This window comes from Callorhinus ursinus, unplaced genomic scaffold, assembly GCF_003265705.2.
Source record: "Callorhinus ursinus isolate GAN/ISIS: 27379988/994484 unplaced genomic scaffold, GSC_fseal_2.0 scaffold24, whole genome shotgun sequence".
Classification (NCBI taxonomy): Eukaryota; Metazoa; Chordata; class Mammalia; order Carnivora; family Otariidae; genus Callorhinus; species Callorhinus ursinus.
In genome coordinates, this window is record NW_027397086.1 from 307175 (window position 1) to 328810 (window position 21636).

Genomic DNA, 21636 nt, shown 5'->3' on the forward strand with positions numbered 1-21636 from the left:
CTCCTGTGCGGGCCACTCTCCGCACTGTGTTGATGGCCTTGGCGCCCGTCAGCCCCGGCACCTGGGCAAGGCATCATTGTGAGAGATGCCCTCAGGGTAGATGGCTGCAGAACTGGTAGGCTTCTGGACTCGAATAACAGATTTAATTCATAGACAACTATCAAAACCCAGAAGTTTTAAATTGCAGGCCTGTGTCCCCAGCCAAGGATGTGGAAAAGCTTTATCTAGAAACTCAGGTTTCACCTCCTAGGTAGGTTCATTAGGAAGTTTAACCCAGGAGCATACCCAGATAAACAGTTTAACCCTGGGTTTGTTTTCAACAGGCACTTAGGGGAGTCTTGTCTTGGCACCACTGCAGGGCTGGCCTTTGGGTGAGACCTCCCAGGGCAGTGTCCTACAGTTGCAATCAGTCAAGCCCAGGGTGTAGTTTGTACCTAAGTTGCATTAGTAAAGCATTTCTGGATGCAGCTGGAAGGGAGCTGCAGATCTGGGAGGGTCTGGGGTCTGAAGAAGCCCCTCTCTGAAGCTGCTCGCATGGGGGGGTGGGACCGTCACCAGGACTTACCAGGTGGAGTCTATTTGATGTGGTAGAATCTGAATCTATGTCTTTGCTGGCCCACAAGTAAGAACTTCCTGTTGTACTTGGAAATTTGAGAAGAGAGAGTGACCTTTGGACTGTAGCTCAGAGAGGATTTCCCTGTGATGGAATGTTCTGGAAAGTCCTTTGAATTGTGCTGGGAAGGCTGCAGAGACGTCTCCTGTAGGGCCCCTGCAGCTCCACACTGGAGAGAAAGATGCTTGGAGGAAATGACAGGCCTGGAGGCCCGTCAAGGCCCTGAGAGGAGGCGGAGGATAGGCTAGCTGTGGAGGGGTCAGGAGGGGCCCAGGAGCCTGCACAGAGTGGCAAAACTCAACTGAACGTCAATGCTGCAAGCGAAGGAAGGAGAGGAAGTAGGGCATGGAGGGAATGAAAAGCTGGCGAATGCTGGTCCCACCCTCCCTGCCCTGCGTGACCACCTTCCTCAGTAGCATGTCCTTCCTGGCGCTTCTCCTGCGGCCTTGGCAGCGGCCGTCCTACTCACCCTTCCAACAGCCCCCAGCTCCAGCCTTCCCTTCAGAGAGTCTCCCTCCGTTCTGAGGGTGAGGATTTTGAGGACAACATGATTTAGTTAACAAACATTTATTGAGCACCACCTGTGTGCCATCATGGCTCTAGGAGCTGACTGTAGGGCAGAGAACAACTCGGACAGATCATGTGCCTTCGGGGGCAGACAGTAAACATAATGGTCTCCCAGGGAGGAGGGCTTCAAGGAGAACAGAGCCGAAGTGTGAGAGGCCGGGGTGCCGCTCCTTACTGGGGGCACGGGCGGCAGACGTCTCAGCAGGGTCCTGAACCAAGTGGGGGTGGCCCCGTGGCCACCGGGGAGATGCATGTTCAAAGCTCAGGTCCAGCCTGTGCAGAGGGTGGGCCTAAGACAGCAAGGAGGCCATGTGGCTGGGGAGTCAGGGTCAAGGGGCACGGGAGGGGATGAGGTCTGCAAGCTGCTGACACCCAGGACCTGCGCTAAGCATGTGCAAATGTTCAGTCAATCTATTTTGAAAGAAATCACCTTAAGGAAAAATCATCTTAAGGAATCATCATGGAGCTGGTAGAATTACGGGCTCTTGAGTCAGACGCTCCTGGTTGGAATCTGGCTCTGCTCCTGACTGGCATCATGGCCTTGGGCAAGTTCCTTCCTCTCTCTGAGACTTCCATTTTCTCATCTGTAAAATGGGTCCCAAGTTATAGAACTGCTTCAGAAGATTGTTCATGAGGAATAACTGTGACCTCAAAAGCATAATGCTTTTGTGCTTTTGACCAGTCACAAGAGGTCACAGATTGTATGATATCCCTCAACAAAATGTCCAGAATAGGTAAATCCAAGGGGGCAGAAGGCAGACTAGTGGCCACCCAGGGAATCATGGGTGGCTAGTTAGTGAATACTGGCTCTCTTCTTAGGAAGATGAAAATGTTCTGGAACTTGCACAAACAATGAATCATGGAACACTACATCAAAAACTAATGGTGTAATGTATGGTGATTAACATAACAATAAAAAATTATTTAAAAAAAAAGAAAATGTTCTGGAACTCTAGAGAGGTGATGATTGTATGACACTGAACGTCCCAAGTGCCCCCGAATCACATACTTTAGAATGGTTAATTGATGTTATGTGAATTTCTCCATTAAAACATTAAAAATAAATGAACAAACTTGCCTCCAGAAAAAGAGTGAATACAATAATATAGGTGGGGCACTTAGAAAAGTCCCTGCACTTGGTAAACACTCCCGGATGCTGGAGTCCAGCAGCTGTGGGTCCCAAGTCTATCCAGGTCACTCACCAGCCAGTAAGGGAGCAAGATGCCCCATCTGGAAAATGGGGATGCCACTAACACCTATGTCCCAGGCTTGCTGTGGAGATTAGTGAGGTGGCGTCTACACATCCTCAGTGTGATGTGGAGATGTGAGGAGCCACAGCTTGTTATGAGGTACTCCACACACAAGCATGCAGGGAGGCAGTATACCCAGTGGCCACAGCTCAGACTGGGGTGTTCCACTGACCTGAGCTTACAAAGTCTGCTGTTCCTATGGACAGGACCTTGAGAAGTTCACTAACGGCTTTAAACCCCAGTTTCTATACTTGTCAAATGGGGCATAAGAGTGGTACCTATGTCCCTGGTGTGCCCACTCGTGAAAAAATGCAGTGAGGACTCCGTGATGCTCTTAGGGGTTCAGGCTCAGGCACATGAAATGATCATTCTGTGCATCATGAGATCCACATGAGAAAGTCTGGCCCAATCATATGTGTTATCGCCATGACACTGGTCCATTAGTTTAAAATGGATGCTTTTCCTTTTTAAAAATAACCTTGTTCTTGTGATTTTATAATTAGTGTTTTTCTTTCTTAAAGATTTATTTATTTTAGAACATGAGAGAGCATGAGTGGAGGGGAGGGGCAGCGGGAGAGGAAGAGAGAGAGAGAAGCAGACTCCCCACTGAGCACGGACCTGATGTGGGGCTCAGTCTCATGACCGAGAGATCATGATCTGAGCCAAAATCAAGAGTTGGACAGGGCTCCTGGGGGGCTCAGTTGTTAAGCATCTGCCTTTGGCTCAGGTCATGATCCCAGGGTCCTGGGATGGAGTCCCACATCGGGCTCTCTGCTCCACAGGAAGCCTGCTTCTCCCTCCCCCACTCCCCCTGCTGTGTTCCTGCTCTCACTATGTCTTTCTCTGTCAAATAAATAAATAAAATCTTAAAAAAAAAAAAGAGTTGGACACTGAATCGAATGAGCCACCCAGGCGCCCCAATTAGTGTTTTTCTTATTTATAGAAATAGTATATTCTCATTGTAAAAAAAAAAAGGCAGACATGTATAAAGTAAAGAACATTTTCTTTCCCCTGATCCCTCCCCTAAAATAATCATTATGGCCAATTTGTTGCATATCCTTCTAGATTTACTTCTCTTGTTAAATGTAAATAGGCTCATATGATACGGATTGTTATATTTTTTTTTTTTGAGTTAAGGTGTGTCTTAGACTTCCCTCCTGTATCAACACCCTCAATCTACCTTATTTCTTTTTTAAAAGCTGCAGAATGTTGGTATACCACAATTTGTTAAGGCTTCCTGTTTGTGGACATTTACGTGGTGTCCAGTGTTCTTCTGTTATAAGTAATTCAGGAGTGGGAAATCTTGCCCATATATCTTTGCACTTATACTAGTATTTACTCCGAAGAAATTCCCTAACCAAGATGCTTGGCTTCTCTGGGCCTCAGTTTCCCCAATTTGTGCACGGAGAATACTAATTTTTATTTTGCGAGATACTATAACATCACATCTGTCAAATACTTAGGACTGTTGGTTGCACGTAGTAGGCACTTGATAAATGATACTTTGGTTTTTATTTTAAACCGGAAGGCATTGAATCCAGCTCGGCTACCCATTGCAAGTTCACATGTAAGCTTGGGCCCCAAGGAGATATTTTAGGTATTTTAGTTAGCTTACTTTCTAATCTACAGTTGGCCCTTCTTCCATCCTTGAAGTGATGACAGTTTGGGTGCTCTTCTCCCCTGGGGTCCTGGGGTCCCTGCAGCCCTTTCCTCCTCAAACAAGAGGCTCTGCGGCCTCTGTAGGCCTCCTTATAGATCTCACTGCTGGCTTCTTGCCACAGCTCAGCATCCAGTATGCAGTCGCAGGTGGAGGCTGGCCCCGAGCTCCGTGAGGGAGAAAAGGAGTGAGTCTAGCCTCCAAAATGGACACGTTGGCGCCTCTGATATCTCATGGTAATAGTCCAGGTTAAAACAAGGTGGGCACTTGTATGCTACACCGCATACTAAGCACATGGGTTAGCACTTTTAATCCAAGTCCCCAGTGTAGCGACAGGGAACCCAAGGCTTGCCCAGGCCACGTGGCCCGGAGCACGGAGCAGGGGTATAGGTGTTGATTGGGAGTGTGGCCTCTGGTCACTGGCCACTTCCTCCTCACAACTCTGGGTGCCAAAGTGGGAGCAGAAAGATTCTTTCTGAGGCCCCCACAGGGCGATTGCTGATATTAGCCCGTGTGTGTGTGTGTGTGTGTGTGTGTCCAGCTCATATGAAATCCAGAGGAGGGCAGAGAGCCACTTCAGAGGACTGGCCGGGAAGCGGAGCTACTGAGATCCACCGACCACTGAGGCAGGGCTCCAACCATCTGGAGGGGCTGGGGTACATACTCGTGCTATGAAGGTGGCATCTCTGGGACCTAGACATCCCGCCGCTCCAGCCGGGCATTTGGGCACAGTCACCTCTCTGTCCTTCGTCCATAGGATCATGGAGCATGCTCTCTCTTTCTGAGCACCAGAATAACCTCACTCCTCCTTCATTCCCTCTTCTCGGCAATTTCCTTCTGAGCACACACCAACCTCTGACAACAGAGCCTCAAGTTCGGGTCCCAGTTGGCTACTATGTTTAATGAAGCCCTGCATGGTCACCTTGTACAGGTGGACAAAGTCAGCCCAGAGGAAACCCTTGGCTTGCGCCCACATCCAGGGCACAGGGGCCCCTGGGTCACCCAGAAGGCCCAGACTCCCCCAGGGCATTCACCTTCTGCGGGACCCTTGGGGCCCTGCACCCGGGATGCAGGCATGGTGGGAACAATACAGGGGCTTCAGACTTCTCCTCCCACCTCCCCCGCCAGAAAGGGGTCAGGGCCCCAGTGCTGCCACCGTCATGAAACCAGCATCCGGAGTTGTCAGGAAAACAAAAGCCGGTCGCATCCTGAGCCCTTTTAATCACCTAATAGCGGGGACATCCGAGGCCGGGGCTCAGGTTCCAAGGCGAGGCCTCAGCCAGGCCACTGTAACTACAGCCAAGTTTGGCCCAGCTTCTCTGTATTACAGCCGCGACACGGACACACACAATTGAAGTATTTGAGAACAATGAAATATGCATGGCTATCAGTGACAGCCCCATAAAGTGCAGCAATTAGCCGCGTAATCCGAGAGAGGGAGCCGGCCCTCGGCAGCCCGTGGCTCCCCATTAGTTAAATGCATTTTGTACGTCCTCATCCCATCAAATCAACTAACACTTCCTTTAATTGGTTCATGAATTATACAGCCGTCCCGCATTATAATTTAATCGCCTGTAAACATTCATAGGGCCCCACTGTAAAGCGTATCGCGCTCATTAATTCGTTAATTTCAGCAGATGGAAGGGGAGATCGGATGAACGGTGGCAGAACAGAGCGCCTTGGGCAATGGAATAAGGAAAAAAAGGTGGGGGGCCGTTTAGGTTTTTTAAGGGCTGTCAGAAACTCAATCTGTGAGCTGTCAGCCACCCGGACCCGGCGCCCACCCCCTCCGCTCCACCGACTGCGGGAAGTGACTGGCGGATTCATATGGAGGCTTGTCAACCGTCTTTAAACATCAAGCCAGCGGGTAAACCGAGCCCGATGTAAATTAATTCTTGTCTTACAGGCCCCCCTTTCTCTGTCCCCATGAATATTTCATGGCGGGCAGCATAAATATTAATTCTAATAGCTCTGCACAGTGGTTATTATTTCTGTTTTATGACAAATATTCATAAAATATTCAGGACCCTTTTTTAGAACATTTACACACTTGATTGTGAATTTTCCCAGTTTCCCGAGGACACTGTAAACATATTGGGGTTCTCTTGATGGACTTTTCCCCGTTAATTAATACCCCTGGTGATTAATATTTAATCAGATTTAGGTTTTTCGAGAAGTAAACACCTATTAGATTGGAGGGTGGGAGGGGATTGGTTTTCCCCTTCAGTCTGTAAAATGGGAGATTTCTGCTCCCGTGAGTCTGTTTCTCTTTGACACCTGGGTGATCTGACAAAGGCTAACCCCCTTGCCTTTTTATCTTGAAAACAATATCTATCTTTTTTGCATGTGTCTGTTCTCCTCTTACTTTTTAACCCAGAGCTCTGGCAGCAACCCAGCTTACTGTAATGAAATTCTTCGGAAGATGCCACTGCAGTATTTATGCAAGGATTTAACATAATTTTGGAGTAATTAAAGTGTGGGTTTAACAAACACGGTGGCGGATTCCTTAGGCAAGGCAGCTGTGATTGGGGATGAAGGAGCTTCTGGAATCCACGTGATTTATCTTTAACCCTGAAAGGCAGCTGTGCTCCCATCCCCGTGAGGCCCCAAGGAGGGGGTCCCAGCCCCGGAGAGCCGGGGGGCCACACAAATGAGGTGGTGGCTTTGGCCCATGGGGGGTCTGAGGCTGGGTCCTGCGAGCCTTGAGGCTGGGGTGCCGGCCCCACCCCACTGCACTGGCTCTCCTCCTAAATTGCTTCAGGGTTCACTTTCCCATGCCCTGATTCTCAGCAGAAGCCTCGTGATTCTCTAAAACCGCAGGGCATGAAGCCGAATTATTTTACAAATAGGAAGGCAGCAGGGAGGGCAGGAAGGAGGGTCCTAGAGCGGCCAGACCTGGAGCCCAGCCTGCAGGCATCACCTAACCTCCTGGGGGCCTGAGAGGTTTTCATCCTTGAAATGGGCAGGATCACAGGACTTGGGTCAAGGGCTTCCTGTGAGGATTACATGGGACAACATGTGTGTGTAACACGCTTTGTACAGGTGCCTGGCATGCAGTAAGTACGTAAACGTTGGCAGGGACCGTGATGATGTTGATGGGGGTGGTAGCTAATGAGAGCCAAAGGCTTAACCTCAAAGCCACGTTTAAAGGAAGAGATTCCTGGAAGAAAACCCCAGCCATGGAAGGGGTTAAAATAGAAGCTTCTCTGCAGTCCCCTAAAACATATATTGGAAAAGTCCAGAATGGAGGTTCTGACCATGGGCAGAGAAGCGGCGAGGCTGAAGATGCTTCACCAGGGACACATTTTAACACAGTGTTTGTCACCAACGGAGAGTGGCTCTGAGAAAGGGAACCTTGAAATGAATTCACCTGACCCTCCGCTCCCTGTCTTGGGGGGACCGGTGACAAGGAGAGGCACTCGTTTCCCAGGGGGCCCAAGGGTCTAGATCTTCCACACCCTGCTCTCTGGTCCTTGAAGCAAATTCCTGCTCCCAGAGCAGCACCAGGGGCTGGCCCGGCGGCAGGTTGGGTTGCGAGCAAAGACACACGAGGAGGCCTCCTTGGCATCTGCCCCATTCTCTGGCTTGAGTCCCTTTCAGCTGAACTGCTCGAAGCGGAGAAAGATGCCATTGACTCCAGGTGGCTCTGAACCTGCGACTCTGTGCGGCCCGACCCCAGGGAGCCACAGCTAAACCACGCCATCAGAGTCTGTGGTTTATGCAGAGAAGTGGGAGGCCAAGCCCTACCTATCGCCCTTCCCTTCCTTCCTCCCTCCATCCCTTCCTTCCTTCTTTCTTTCCTCCTTGTTTAGCAAATTCACAACAGATTGAGGCAGTCAACTGCACAGACACCAGAGCGGGCTGCCTGGGTTTGAATCCCTGCTCGGCTACTGTGTTAGGGTTCTCCAGAGAAACAGAACCAATAGGATGTGTATTGCATACAGAGAAAAAAGATTTATTATAGGGACTTGGCTCATGCAATATAGAGACTGGCAACTCCCAAGATCTATGGGGTGAGTTAGCAAAAGCTGGAAGGCTTGAGACCCAGGAAGAGTCAGAAGACAGGACGACTTTGATCTGAAGGAGTCTGAAGTGGGGTCCCACGAGCCTTGAGGATGAGGTTGCATAAATGATGATTCCCACCCCCACCTCATTAGGTCTGAAGAAGCCCTTATCCCCACTTGAAGGCCATCAGAGAGGAGGAATTCTCCCTTATTCAGGGGAAGGTTAGCCTTTTTGTTCTATTCATGCCTTCAACTGATTGGATGAGGCCCACCCACAGCGGGAAGGCAGTCTGCTTCCTTCTGTTCAGCAATGTAAATGTTAATCTCCAAAACACTCTCACAGTTACACCCAGAAAAATGTTTGACCAAATATCTGGTACCCGGTAACGCATTCAACTTGATACATAAAATCAACCATCAGGGGCCGGGGAGCCGTGGGGTCAGGAGGCCCGCCCAACCTAGCAGGGAGCTCCAGAGCAAGGCTCACCCACTGACGGTGGCTGCACTGGGCAGGACAGCCAGGCTCAGAACAGTATGACCTTGTTCAGAAGCTTGGGTTAAAATGTCCATCAGCTGGTGAAAGGCTAAACAAAATGAGGTCTGCCCATACAATGGAACACCACTTGGTCATAAGAGGGAATGAGGCTCCGATGTGTGCTATGGTGCAGGTGCTATGGTGCTATTGGGAACATTAGGCTGCATGGAAGGTTCCAGGCCTGCAGGCCCACGTGGATATTCTGTTATTAGTATGCATTATATGCCTTATATGGACTATTGTGTTTAATCCATGAAATAACCTTGTGGGGTACTCCTTTTCTTCTCTAGTCTCCTAAATGAAGACTTGGAAGGCCGCATACGGTATGGTTGTATTTATATGAAATGTCCAAAAGAGGCAAATCCGTAGACCAGAAGCCAGGGGCTCAGGGAGGGGAACGGGAGTGACTGCCTGTGGGCAGAGGGTTCCCTTTGCAGGTGATGAAAATGCCCTAAACTTAGATCGGGGGCGCCTGGGTGGCTCAGTCGGTTAAGCGACTGCCTCTGGCTCAGGTCATGATCCCGGAGTCCCGGGATCGAGTCCCACATCGGGCTCCCTGCTCGGCGGGGAGTCTGCTTCTCCCTCTGACCCTCCCCCCTCTCATGCGCTCTCCCTCATTCTCTCTGTCTCAAATAAATAAATAAAATCTTTAAAAAAAAAATAAACTTAGATCGGGCTGATGGTCGCACAACTCTGTGAATATAGTAAAAATCATTACATTGTACACTTTCAAGGGGTGAATTATATCTCAGTAAATGTGTCAGAAACATGGACACCGGGCTCGAGTCCCTGGAGATATTTACAGCTGGAGGCTGTCAGCGGACCACACTCCTTACAGCTGAGTCGCATATTCTTTCTTAAAGGGAGATCTGATGGAGCACCCATGTGTCAGCCACGCCACGGGGCACTGACAAAGTGTCCACCGGCTCAGATGTTCTTTCAGGACTGCTGCTGACCAGTGGATCTGGACCGGTGTCCACACTGGTGGACTTCGGTGCCGATCAGTGTTGACCAATGTTCCTGCTGTCAGAGGGGCCCTGAGCCAGCAGGTGGTTGGTGCAGCCACAAGCGAATGCTCTGGGTACAAGCTAGAAGGTATGGTGTGGTTAGCCAGTGCCCGAGGAAGATGGTGGGTCTCCAGGAACATTCAGGAACTTCGTGTCATGAGTGCACAGAGAAGACCAGCTGGGTCGTGAGCCAGGTCCCCCTCAAACACAGACCCAGAGCCAAAGGGCGGCCAGGGGAGACAGGAGTGATCCGTGTGGACCCGGAGCACACTCATGGACCCGTGTGGCCGCGCCTGGAGTGGATGGCTGACTGGCTGGGGTGTCGGCACGGGTGGCCTGGGTGAGTGCGCAGAGTGGGGGATGAGTTTGGGCACGAGTTTGGACCCGGGGCCTGCCTGCAGTCGCTGGCACGGAGGGTGTCCTGGCCTGGAGCACCCGGCCCATCTTGTCCTGCCGCTCTTGCTGGTGTTCCACTCGCCTCCTGTCATTTTTACCTTCGGCTCATTCGCCTTTCTCTTTGGGAAAAGTTTGCCGAACTTTCTGGCTTCCCATGATTTGCATTTCACAATTGTCAAGGGAGCGTCTGGGTGGCGGTTTGCAAAGGAATTACTCTCTTTCTTCCCAGTGGGGAAGGAGGCAGAAATTTTAAGACAACTTTAAAATGGAGCCCGATTATGCAGGAATTTGATCCCTGGGTCCTTCTCCTCAAACCAGACTGCCACGTTTTGTGCGGGCGCTTGGTAAGCTGCCAGGCGAGCTCGCTAATTTACCAGTTAATGACAGTCCTCGAGAGTGTTCCTCTTGCCCCTGGAGAGATTTTAGACCCAGCCAGGGTAGATTTGCCATTATCAATTATGCACAGTTTTTAAACAAGAAATGGCCAGCAGGAGCCTCTTTTTTGAAGGAGTGGGAAGTGGGGAGTGAGGACAGCCTGCAGCTGCTGCCTGAGGCCAGGAGGCGCGATGCATGGGGTTTTCAAATGAGGTGGAGATGTCTGGCCTTTCGTGTTCAAATTGGACACATGTCAGAGTAAAAAATACACAGACTGAAAATTGTACAGCTCTGGCCATGGCCTATTCCAGACGCTGGGGAGGGCGTGTGTCCAAACTCTCCGGCGCACATCTCACGACAGCTTTGACGGGGAGCTGAGGCCTGCACCTGTGGCTCAGGACCGGGGGGCCATGCTGGGGTGCTTCTCTGTCAGGCCTCCCCTGGCATCGCAGCCAACATCTGCCTGCTCACTGCATGCTCATCTGGCCCTTAGCACATGTCCTGCACAAAGGTTGCAGACAAGGCAGCCCCAGCGCCTATCCTCAGACAGCTCAGGCCTTGTGTGTGAATCCTCCTGCAGGTGACCCAGCTTTCATTTTTTTTTTTTTAGATTTTTGATAGTCTATGCACAATTCACTTGCTCCTTCTCCCCAGCCCCCGAAGCAGTTGTCTATAGACACAGATGCTGCCTCTCTCTGCCCTTAGACCAGAAGGAGGTCTTGTCGGGACAAGTCCGTAAAAAGTAGTCACTCCCGCTTTGTGCCCTACGAGCGCCCCACGGGCTGCCGTCGTCCGAAGACTGTTTTGCAACAGCTCCAATGTTGCGTGACCTCTCTGGACGTCACGTGCGCACATCTCGTTAAAGATGAGCAGACCATCCCAAGTGTTAATGCGTGGTGTCATTTTGCATTCTCTCTGGTTCCCTGTATCAGTGGTGGCCATTGCAAAGATCCCCCGGAGGGAAGACCCCTCAATAATACTGAAGCCCGAGGGCACCTGGGTGGCTCAGTTGGTTAAGCGACTGCCTTCGGCTCAGGTCATGATCCTGGAGTCCCGGGATCGAGTCCCACATCGGGCTCCCTGCTCAGCGGGGAGTCTGCTTCTCCCTCTGACCTTCTTCCCTCTCATGCTCTCTCTCTCTCTCTCTCTCTCTCAATAAATAAAAATCTTAAAAAAAAAAAAATACTGAAGCCCGAGAGAGTCACTGCAGCATACACAGAAGAGTGAGCTCTGCGAGTGTCCCAGCCCCCAAAAGAGGCTGAGGCCAGGTCTTCACGGAAAGCTGGGAGAGCACCACTGCCTCCCAGTGGGCTCAGCGCAGCCCTCCAGGCTCTGAAAGAACTGCGGAAGGAGGAGTTCCACAATTGCATTGTGTTGGCACCTTTGCTGAAAAGCAATTGGCCATATTTGTGAGAGTCTATTACTGGGCTCTGTTCTGCTCATTTAATCTGTGTGTCGAACCTTTCACTAACACTCATATTATCCTGACTACTGTAGCTTTGTAATAAGCCTTGAAATCAATTTGTTCTCTTTCCATATCGTTTTACTGAATACAGTTCTCTTCCAGAAGCACTCCCCATATAACTTTGAGAGTTCACTTGTGTAGAATCTTCAAAAAACCTTGTTGGAATTTTGGTGGGAATTGCACCGAATCTATAATTTGGGGAGGATTAACATTTTAACAATATCGAATCTCTGAGTCCATGGATATGGTATAACTCCCCATTTAGTTAAATCTGATTTCTTTCATCAGTGTTTTGTCATTTTCTGCACACAGAACTTATTTTGTTAGCTTTACATGTATTTCATTTTTATACTATTGTAAGTGGTGCTTTTTTAAAAAGAGTTTTATTTATTTATTTGAGAGAGAGAATGAGGGAGGAGGGGCAGAGGGAGAAAGAGAAGCAGTCTCTCCACTGAGCAGGGAGCCTGACGTGGGGCTTGATCCCAGGACTCTGAGATCATGACCTGAGCTGAAGGCAGATGCTTAACTGACTGAACCACCCCAGTTGTTTGTTGCTGGTACCTTGAAAGTCGATTTATTTTTTGTACATTGATTTTGTATCCTGTGAATTCACTAAACATACTTATTAGTTATAGTAACCTTTTTGAAGATTCTTTGGTACTTCTATTTAGATGATTATGTCATCTACAAATAGAGACGTTTGATTTCTTCCCTTTCAATTTGTGTGCACGTCATTCCCTTGTCATATTGCATTAACCAGGATTTCTGGTATGATGCTGAATAGGAGTGGTGAGAATGGACAAATCTTGCCTTGTTCCCAGTCTTAGGGGAAAGCATTCAGTCTTTCACCATTAAATATGATGTTACCTGTAGTTTTTTTGTAAATATCCTTTATTGGGTTGGGGAAGTTACCGTCTATTTCTACATCGTTTAGAGTATTTATCAGGAATTGATGTAAAATCTTGTTAAATGCTTTTCCTGCATCTGTTGAGATGATTGTATAGTTTTTCCTCTTTAATATAGTAGGGTAAAGTACATTGATTTTTGAATGTTTTGACTTTCATTCCCAGGCAAAACCACACTTAGTTGTAATGTATTATTATTTTTATATGTTGCTAGATTCAATTTGTTAACATTTTATTGAGTGTTTTTGCTTTTGTATTCTTGAGTGATATTTGTCTATGGTTTCCTGTAGAGTCTTTGTCTGGTTTTGGGTATCAGAGAAAGGCTGCTTAATAAAGTAAATTCTATTCTCTCCTCCTCTGTTTTCTTAACATTTGTGTATCATTGGCATTGTAGTTAGTTTAGAATTAGTACTATCCTATGGCTGATATTCTTTGGTCTATCCATTTATTTGTACACATGTGTATATTAAGAACCTCATTAAATTTTAAGCTTATTCAAGGCCAGAGAACCACCCCTCCCCCTGCCTTCACCATCATGTGTATAAACTACACCATAGCATTTATTTTTTATTGAGATAAAATATACTTAATGCAAAATTTACTCTTTTAGCCATTTTTAAGTATACAATCCGATAGCAGTAAGTACATTCACAGTGTTGTACGGCCTCACCACCATCCACCCCCAGAACTTCTTTCTTCTTCCTCAACTGAAATTCTGTCCCCATTAAATACTAACTCCCCATCCCAACCCCCATCCCCTGGTGCTCACCATTCTATGTTCTGTCTCTCCAAATTTGATTCCTCTACATACCTCACAGAAATGGAACCAAACAATAGTCATCATCCTTTTGTGTCTGACTTATTTCACTTAGTGTAATGTCTTTAAGGTTCATCCACATTGTAGCAGGTGTCGGGATTTCTTTCCCTTTTAAGGCTGAATAATACTTTATTGTGTGTATACACCATATTTTGTTTAGTCAACCACTGGTGGACATCTGGGGTATTACCACCTTTCGGCTACTGTGAATAATGCCTCTGTGAACTTGGGTAGGCAAATGTCTGTTCCAGTGCCCACTTTCCCTCATTTTGGATATATACTCAGAAGTGGACTAGCTGAATCCTAGGGCCCTATGTTTACTTTTTCGAGGAACCACCATAGCCTTTTCCACAGTGGATACACCATTTTACCTTCCCACTAGCAATGCACAAGCGTTCCGCTTTCTCTATATCCTCGCTAACACTTGTTATTTGCTGGTTTTTTTCTAATAGCCTTCCAAATGAGTGTGAAGTGGTATCTATTGTAATTATACCATGGTGCTTTGTATAGAGTTTTGCCCCTAGTGGAGGCTTATTGCTTGAAATCAAGAGGTTAACAAGGGCAGGGTCCTGCCTCTGTGCAGTAGTGGATGCCATATTTATTTAAAGTCAGTTATTGTATATCATAGCTCTCAATTTACCAAATCTATGCGTGGGCCCAGAGAAAGTTCCATAGAATTTAGCTCTGGAGCAGGTGGTAAGCCTCTGGTCCTTTGAGAAAGAAGGCTTTCTTTGCTCCCCAAACAGAGCCCCAGGCAGCATGGCCAGAGGGTGTCGAGAGATCCCAGTTGCCATTGGGTATCAGGCACCAATGCCCTGGGTGACGGAGCATGAGGCCTGACCTCTCTGGGACTCAGTTTCCCCCTCTTGTACACTGAGCAGATTGGATCAGAGTGCTGGTTCTCAGCCTCAACTACACTGTAGTTGCTTGGGGAGGTTTTAAAAATCTCCATTCCCAGACCTCACCTTGGGCCAATTCTAGCTGAATCTCTAGGGGGGCGGGGACCAGGCCTCAGTATTCCCGAAGCTCCTCTGATGGTTCCAGGGTGTGGCCAGGGGTGACACCTGGGATTAGAGCCATGGTTCCCATCCCTGCTTGAGCACTCAAGTCACCTGAGCTGCTGATTTACAAATACGGGTCCCCCGGCCCCTCCCCTGGAGGTTTTGGTTTGGTAGCTCTGAGAGGGGTGCCCAGAATCTGTGTTTCAGACAAGTCCTCCCAATGATTCTCAACACCAGACACATCTTGGAAACATGGGAAGGGGGCAGCAGTTCTTCAACCTGGTTGTGTGTATGAGTCACTGTGGATCTTGCAAAAATGTAGACTCCCAATTCAGCAGGTGGGTGGGCGGCGCTGCTGGGCTCCCAGGTGGTGCTGGTGCTGCCCATCGGGGACCCCACTTTGCATAGCGAGGGAGTAGAGGCCTCCCAGGAGGCCTCCACCCGCCTTCGGAGGCCTCCACTGGCCTGAAGCTCTGCAAGCCCCCAAGCAGGTGTAGCCCCTGCCCCTGGTGAGTCCTAGCTCCCCCATGCTCCCTGCAGGGGTGCTGCTGCCCGCCACCCTGCTGTAGGTATTCTTGGCTGTCTTTGCTGTCTCCGTTCTCCCTCTCCTGGCTGTGTGACTGGAAATGAGCAGCAGAATGCAAAACCCTGGCCAGGCGAGGCACACACAGGACAGTGCCTCTCTGCAGAGCTGCCCGGGCTCCCCACTCCACCCCGCCACCCAGCTCTGGCACCGCGGCTCCAGGAGCCTGGCAAATCAGAAGCTTCCAGCATGGAAGCACAGCTCCTTCTCCAGTGAGGCTTCTCCCAGAGATGTGTTTCAAGTACCAATTTGGTGTCCTTGTGCTTCTGATCTTGCCAGCCTTTCAGGAGCCATTCCCTTGAATGACGACAAGCAGTCTTGATATGCTGGGTTAAAAATCTTTCAATTGGGGCTTGTTTGTTTATGAAACAGCATCAATTATCAGGGATTTCCAAACTGGCTTCCTTTCTACTGGCGTCGGCATCCAGAGCGGCGCCGCCAGCCGCCAGCCACGGTGACAGCCGTGTTTTGGTGTTGCTGTTGGGCCTCGCAAGTCTCGGGGGTGGGCAGGGGGGCCCAGCGTGTTTGGAGCGCGAGGGATAAAAGCTCGTTGAAACACCTGTGCTCCCGTGTTCAGACGCTCCCCGATCTCGCATGTTTTATTTGGTGGCTGTTATTTTGCCGCACGTTGTGAATGGAAATCATTTTCAAGAACGTGTGCCGGGAAGAAGTGGGTTTTCATGGCTCCTGGCCCCCCAGGCTGCAGGGGAAACCACTGCGCTCGCTCTGAAGAGGGACAGCTGTGGCTTTCATCAGGAACCAGCGAGGGGCTTCTTGGCCGCTGGGCAGAAGCAAACCTAAGCAAAGAGTGTGGGCAAAGTGAGGCAGAGAGAAGAAAGGCAGGGGGAGAATTTGCCTTGAAGGAGAGAGAGCATTTGGCTCAGGGACTCATATTTTTAAAAAATTTACACATTTCCAGAAGCAAGTGGCATCGAAGAGACTAGGAGTATTAGGTGTCCTTTGGGGGACAACTGCAGGAAACCCAGCTCAAACCAGCTTAAGCAAAAGAAGAGGTTTATGTATTCATGTCAGAGAAACATTGAGGGGTGTGTCGACTTCAGGTACAGCTTGATCCAGGGCCCCAAACAGTGTCTCTCCTCTCTCTCGGGGCAGGCTTCATTCTCAGGTAGGCTCTCTCTGGGTGCAGGCCCTAGGCAGCCCGAGGTCCCATACCATCAGCTTAGCAGCCCCAACAAAAAGGAAACTCCTTTCTGGAAAGCCATGGTGCAGCCTCTCATTGGCCTGGCTTGCATCAGCTTGCATCCTGATCCAGTTCCCGTGGGCAGGAGGAGCCAGCATTCAGATTGGCCACACCCGGGCCTTCCTCATACACAGCCTTGCAGCCCTGGGGTGAGTTAACTTCAAACATGGCCCAGGGATGAGAGAAGACCAGGGTGGCTCCCAGGGGAAATGAGGACCATTGGCAGGCATCGATAAGCCCAGGGAAGCAGCAGGTGTCTGCGTGAGGCACATGGAGCAGTCCCCTGTGCCCCCTTCTCAGTCGGCCATAGCATGTCCTTCATGTCAGTAAAACAGGAGGCTTTGACTCACATCAGTGACTCAGAACCATCTTTAAGGATTGGTACCTCTCGGGGCGCCTGGGTGGTTCAGTCAATGAAGCATCTGCCTTCGGCTTGGGTCGTGATCCCAGGGTTCTGGGATCAAGCCCCATATCAGTCCCCCTGCTCAATGGGGAGTCTGCTTCTCCCCCCCCATTTGTGCTCCCTCTTACTCATGCTCTTTCTCTCTCAAATAAATAAAATCTTTAAAAAAGAAATTGGCACCCCTTCAGGGCACCAGGGTGGCTCAGTCGATTAGGGGACCGACTCTTGATTTCAGCTCAGGTCATGATCTCTGGATCATGAGATCCAGCCCCGCTCAGCAGGGAGTCTGCTGGAGATTCTTTCCCTCTGCCCCTCCCCTGCTCTCTCTCTCTCTCTCTTTCTCTCTCAAGTAAATAAATAAATCTTAAAAAAAAAAAAAAGAATTGGCAGCCCTTCTTAATGTCCAAGATGTCTAAAGAACTCCCACAACTCAATACCAAAGAAACAAATAATCCGATTAAAAATGAGCAGAGGACCTAAACGAGACATTTTTCCGAAGAAGACAGCCAGATGGTGGACAGACATATGAACAGATGTTCAACCTCACTCATCATCAGAGAAATACAAATCAAAACCACAAGGAGATACCACCTCACACCTGTCATTATGGCTAAAATAAAAAACAAGAAACAATAGGTGTTGGCAAGGATGCGGAGAAAGGGGTCCCCTCGTGCACTGTTGGTGGGAATGCCCGCTGGCACGGCCACTCTGGAAAACAGGATGGAAATTCCTTAAAATGTTAAAAATAGAACTACCAGAGAACCCAGTCGTTCTACTTCTGGGTATTTTTACCTGAAGACAGCCCAGTGCCCATCAGTAGGTGCCTGGGTAAAGAAGATGTGGTGTATAGATATACTATGGAATATTACTCAGCCAGAAAAAAGAAGGAAACCCTGCCATTCATGACAACCAGATGGACCTAGAAGGAAGGAGGCTAAGTGAAACAGGTCAGAGAAAGACAAATACCATATTATCTCACTCACGTGTGGAATCTAAACAAAAGAAAACAAAACACATGAACGAACAAACAAAACCCAGAAACAGACGCATAACTACAGAGAACAAACCAGTGGTTGCCAGAGGGTCCCAGGGAAGTGGGGGATGGGTGAAATGGGCAAAGGGGATGGAGGAGCGCAAGCCTCCAGTTATAAAATAAATAAGTCCCAGGGATGAGGAGTACAGCCTAGGGACTACCATCAATAGTATTGTAATAACTTCTGGTGGTGACTACACTTACCGCAGGAACAGTTCATCATGTAGGTATAATTGTTGAATCACTACGCTGTGCACCTGAAACTCCTATAACATTGTGTGTCAACTATGCTTCAGTTAAAAATTTTAAAAAGTCATTTATTTTTTTAAAAATGGCGCCCCTTTGAGAATTTGAGACCCATGGACCCATCCCCTCCCAGAAAATACACATGGTCAACGGTTTGCCTCTAATTCCTAGGGGACACGGGCCCTGCAAGGGTGCCTGGCACGGAGTCGCTGGCCCGGGTGCTCCCCCAGGCAGTGGATCCCAGGCTCAGGGGAACACTGGGCCCCCTCCGGTGCCTGCCGAATCAGCATTTCTGGGCCAGGGTGAAGGCCTTCTCTGTTCTCTAACTTGGAGGAGACAGAGTGGCCATCTTGAAGAGACTCCACCCCAAGAGCAAAGGCAAGAAATCTCATTTGTGTGCATTTTTCTCGCACTTAGAGCTGCTGCTTGCCTGGGTTTACTTACTTGGAAGTGGAACGAACAAGGCTTCAGGCGCACGGGGAGTGCTTGTTGTCACTGATGTTGTCCCCAGTGGAAGGGGCACACATCGGTCATCGAACCCACATGTCCGTGATGATGAGCCCATTGAGTCCTGTGTTTCAGTTCCACACGGCAGGCTGGTAACCTCGAGAGCTTACTGCAATGCTTGGCATACAGCAGGCATCCAATAAATGCACGTATGGATTAGTTAAAGGATGGATGAGTGAGCAGTAAGTGAGCAATGGAATATTCCAGAAGCTAATTCTTTAAAAACAAACTGGGATGGTTTCACACTAGAAGACAGGGCCTGGATTAGAGCCGTGAGCAGGCACCATGAACCCGTGGCTCTTCACCCCCCACCACCTGTCCCGCCCAGAGTGCGTGCCCTTCTCCTCTGTCCCATCTGCCAATCCTGGCACCACTGACATTGGGGCTGGATAATTCTTTGTGGTGGGGGCTGTCCTACATGCTAGGATGTTGAGCACTATCCCTGGTCTCCACCCACTACATGCTAGTAGCTCCCCTCTCCCGTTGTGACGACCACAAATGTCCCATATATTGCCACATGTCTTCTTGGGGCAAAATCGCCCTAGACTGAGAACCCCACCCTCACGTTTTATATAAAAAAAAGGGTCCCATTGCCAAAAAGCAGGGACTCGGCCATTTGCACTAAGGATTTAGGAGAGACCGGACCTATCAGGAGTGGGCTCTGTGTCCTTTCTGCTGGGCTCTGGTCTGGGCTGTTTACTTTCGAGGGCCCTGCTCCCTTGGGTCCGGGGCTCCTCTGTGAAAGAGAAAATGGGGTAGCTGAGAACAACCCCAGCTCTGCGGGAGGGCATGGCAGCCAGGGGGCCTGAACTTTCGGGAAGGCTGTCCCATGACGAGAGGGATTACGTTATAGCCCTACCTGCCGTGTTTGAGCGCCGAGTGTGCACAAACCCCACACTAAGCATGGCACACGCTTCCTGTCGTCAGATCTTCAACACCAGGCAACTGTCATTAGCCCATTTTGCAGCTGAGCAAACTGAGTCTGAGAGAGGCTTTGTGAGTGGCCCGAGGTCACACGGCAGGTCGGTGGTGGAGGTGGATTCTAACTCAAGCTTCCATGGCAGGGAGGCCTCTGTCTGCATCTCTCCCTCGTGACCTTGGAGAGCTTGGTACCCAGAGCCCCTGAAAGATCGCTCCTGAGGCTCCACCCCCGTGCAGGGAAGATGCTGGCCCTGGTGTCAGGTGCCCAGACTCCAGCCCGGGGTCCCCTCCAGCTGACTGTGGTGCTGTTCTCTCCCCATAGGGTGTTTTTCCTGAATGTGCCATTCGATTCTGTCATTGAGCGGCTGACCCTGAGGAGAATCGATCCTGTCACGGGAGAAAGGTTGCTGCCAGGCTCCTGGTGGCTGGCCATCTGAGGGCTCCGGGGGTCGGGCCCTGCTGGGGAGCCTCCCCTGTCCATCCAGCTGACTGATGATGCCACAGCAGGATGGGTCTGGGCATGACACCAACAGAAGATTCTAGAAAGGGGGTTCCTCCAGTTGGTTCCCCTGGGCAGTGTCTGTGGACCCTCCTCCTGGGAGAGTAGCCAGGGAATGGACGTCTGAGGCGAAAGGTGTGCCCACTCTGTCCCGAGTAGCAGTTCTGACCCGCGCATGTGATGTGGCTGGATTGGGCGGACGACCCCGAGACGCTGTCACGGTGATGCGCGCTGCCGAGGAGGCTACTATACAAACATGCCCGCGGGAACCAGTCCACCGGGGCGCCCACCCTGAGTCCCAGGAGGTGAATTCTGAGTTTTATCCTGCAGTCGAACAAGTACAATCACTGTGTTGGTGCTGAAACGCAGTCGAAAGTCCCCGCCATCACAAAGAGGTAGAAGCTTCCATCCTCGTTGGTTCCCAGGGCCGTGTTTCTGGGTAGGGTCTCAGGAGTGGAGAGGGGAGGGGCGGGAAAGGAATACCAGGATTTTTCTAAACTACAGGTTGATTTCTCATCCTTATGCCGAGGGATGGTCTCGCTGACCCATGTCAAGGCCAATGGCCTTCACGCTGCCCTGCCCCTGGGGTCCCTCCCCGTAGTGACCATCTGTGGCCCTTCCTGTCCCCTCCGCTCACATTTGCTGTTACGATGTCCCACTCCCCCATTCGGCTGCAAGCTCTAGGAGCACAGAGCCAACATGGTCTTGCTTGCCTCACATTGCCAGGAGCAGACATATTGCCAGGCAAATAGCAGATGCTTGATAAATACTGTTCAGAGGGAAGGAGAAAAGGGAGAAAGGAAGGGGAGGAAAGAAAGGAATTGGGGATTTAATATATTCTGTTCTGTCCGCCGGTCACTGACCTGCATCCTCCCCTGGGGGAGGGACATGCTTTGCGTCTCTGGAGCACCAGGGCCCAGCTGAAGGTGTGCACACTGCTGGTGTGCAGTAAATGTTTGCTGGTGGTGGGCACGGTGACCAACTGGGTCAACAGTGGGACAGAAGGCCCCTTCTTCTCCTGCCCCCCGGGCCAGACCATAGGTCACCTGCTTCCCTCTCTCTCTCTCGTAGGTACCACCTCATGTACAAGCCCCCTCCAACCATGGAAATCAAGGCCCGCCTCCTGCAGAACCCAAAGGATACTGAAGAGCAAGTCAAGCTCAAGATGGATCTGTTCTACAGGAATTCCTTGGAGCTGGAGGAGTTCTATAAGCACACCATCACCCTCAATGCGGACCAGGACCCATACACAGTGTTTGAATACATAGAGAGTGGGATCATTAATCCTCTGCCCAAGAAAGTCCCCTAATGGGCTCTGAGCAAGGAGCATCCTGCAGGGAAACAAAGTTAATGCCCTCCCCAACCTCCTGGAACCTCAGCCGAGCCAATAAAGAGTGCTGGGTGCAGTCTTGTGTGTCCTCAAGGTGAGGTGGCGAGAAGGTGGCCTTGTTTTGGGGTCTGGGGACACGGGATGGACAAAGCCCAGGGAGGCAGTGGAGTGCAGCAGGGCTCCAGGACCCACGCGCCGGGCGCCCTTGGATGAGGCGTGGACCCTCAGAGCCTCACCTACAACCAGAGCAGGGGTCATGCCAGTTCCTGCTCGTGGGGCGCAAGGGAAGCTCTCAGCCCAGTGCCAGGCACACAGCAAGCA

At 50.2% G+C, this 21636-nt stretch overlaps 1 protein-coding gene across 2 annotated transcripts in view; it reads left to right on the forward strand.

The window, feature by feature from the left end:
- AK8 (adenylate kinase 8) overlaps positions 1-21398 on the forward strand; it is a 119235-nt gene extending 97837 nt beyond the window's left edge. For both annotated transcript variants that reach the window (XM_025888431.2, XM_073905564.1), the window contains 2 exons: positions 19809-19889; positions 21057-21398. In XM_025888431.2, the coding sequence (XP_025744216.1) occupies positions 19809-19889; positions 21057-21294 (319 nt within the window). In that variant the 3' untranslated portion in view covers positions 21295-21398. The remainder of the gene's footprint in view (positions 1-19808; positions 19890-21056) is intronic.
- The last annotated feature ends 238 nt before the right edge of the window (positions 21399-21636 follow it).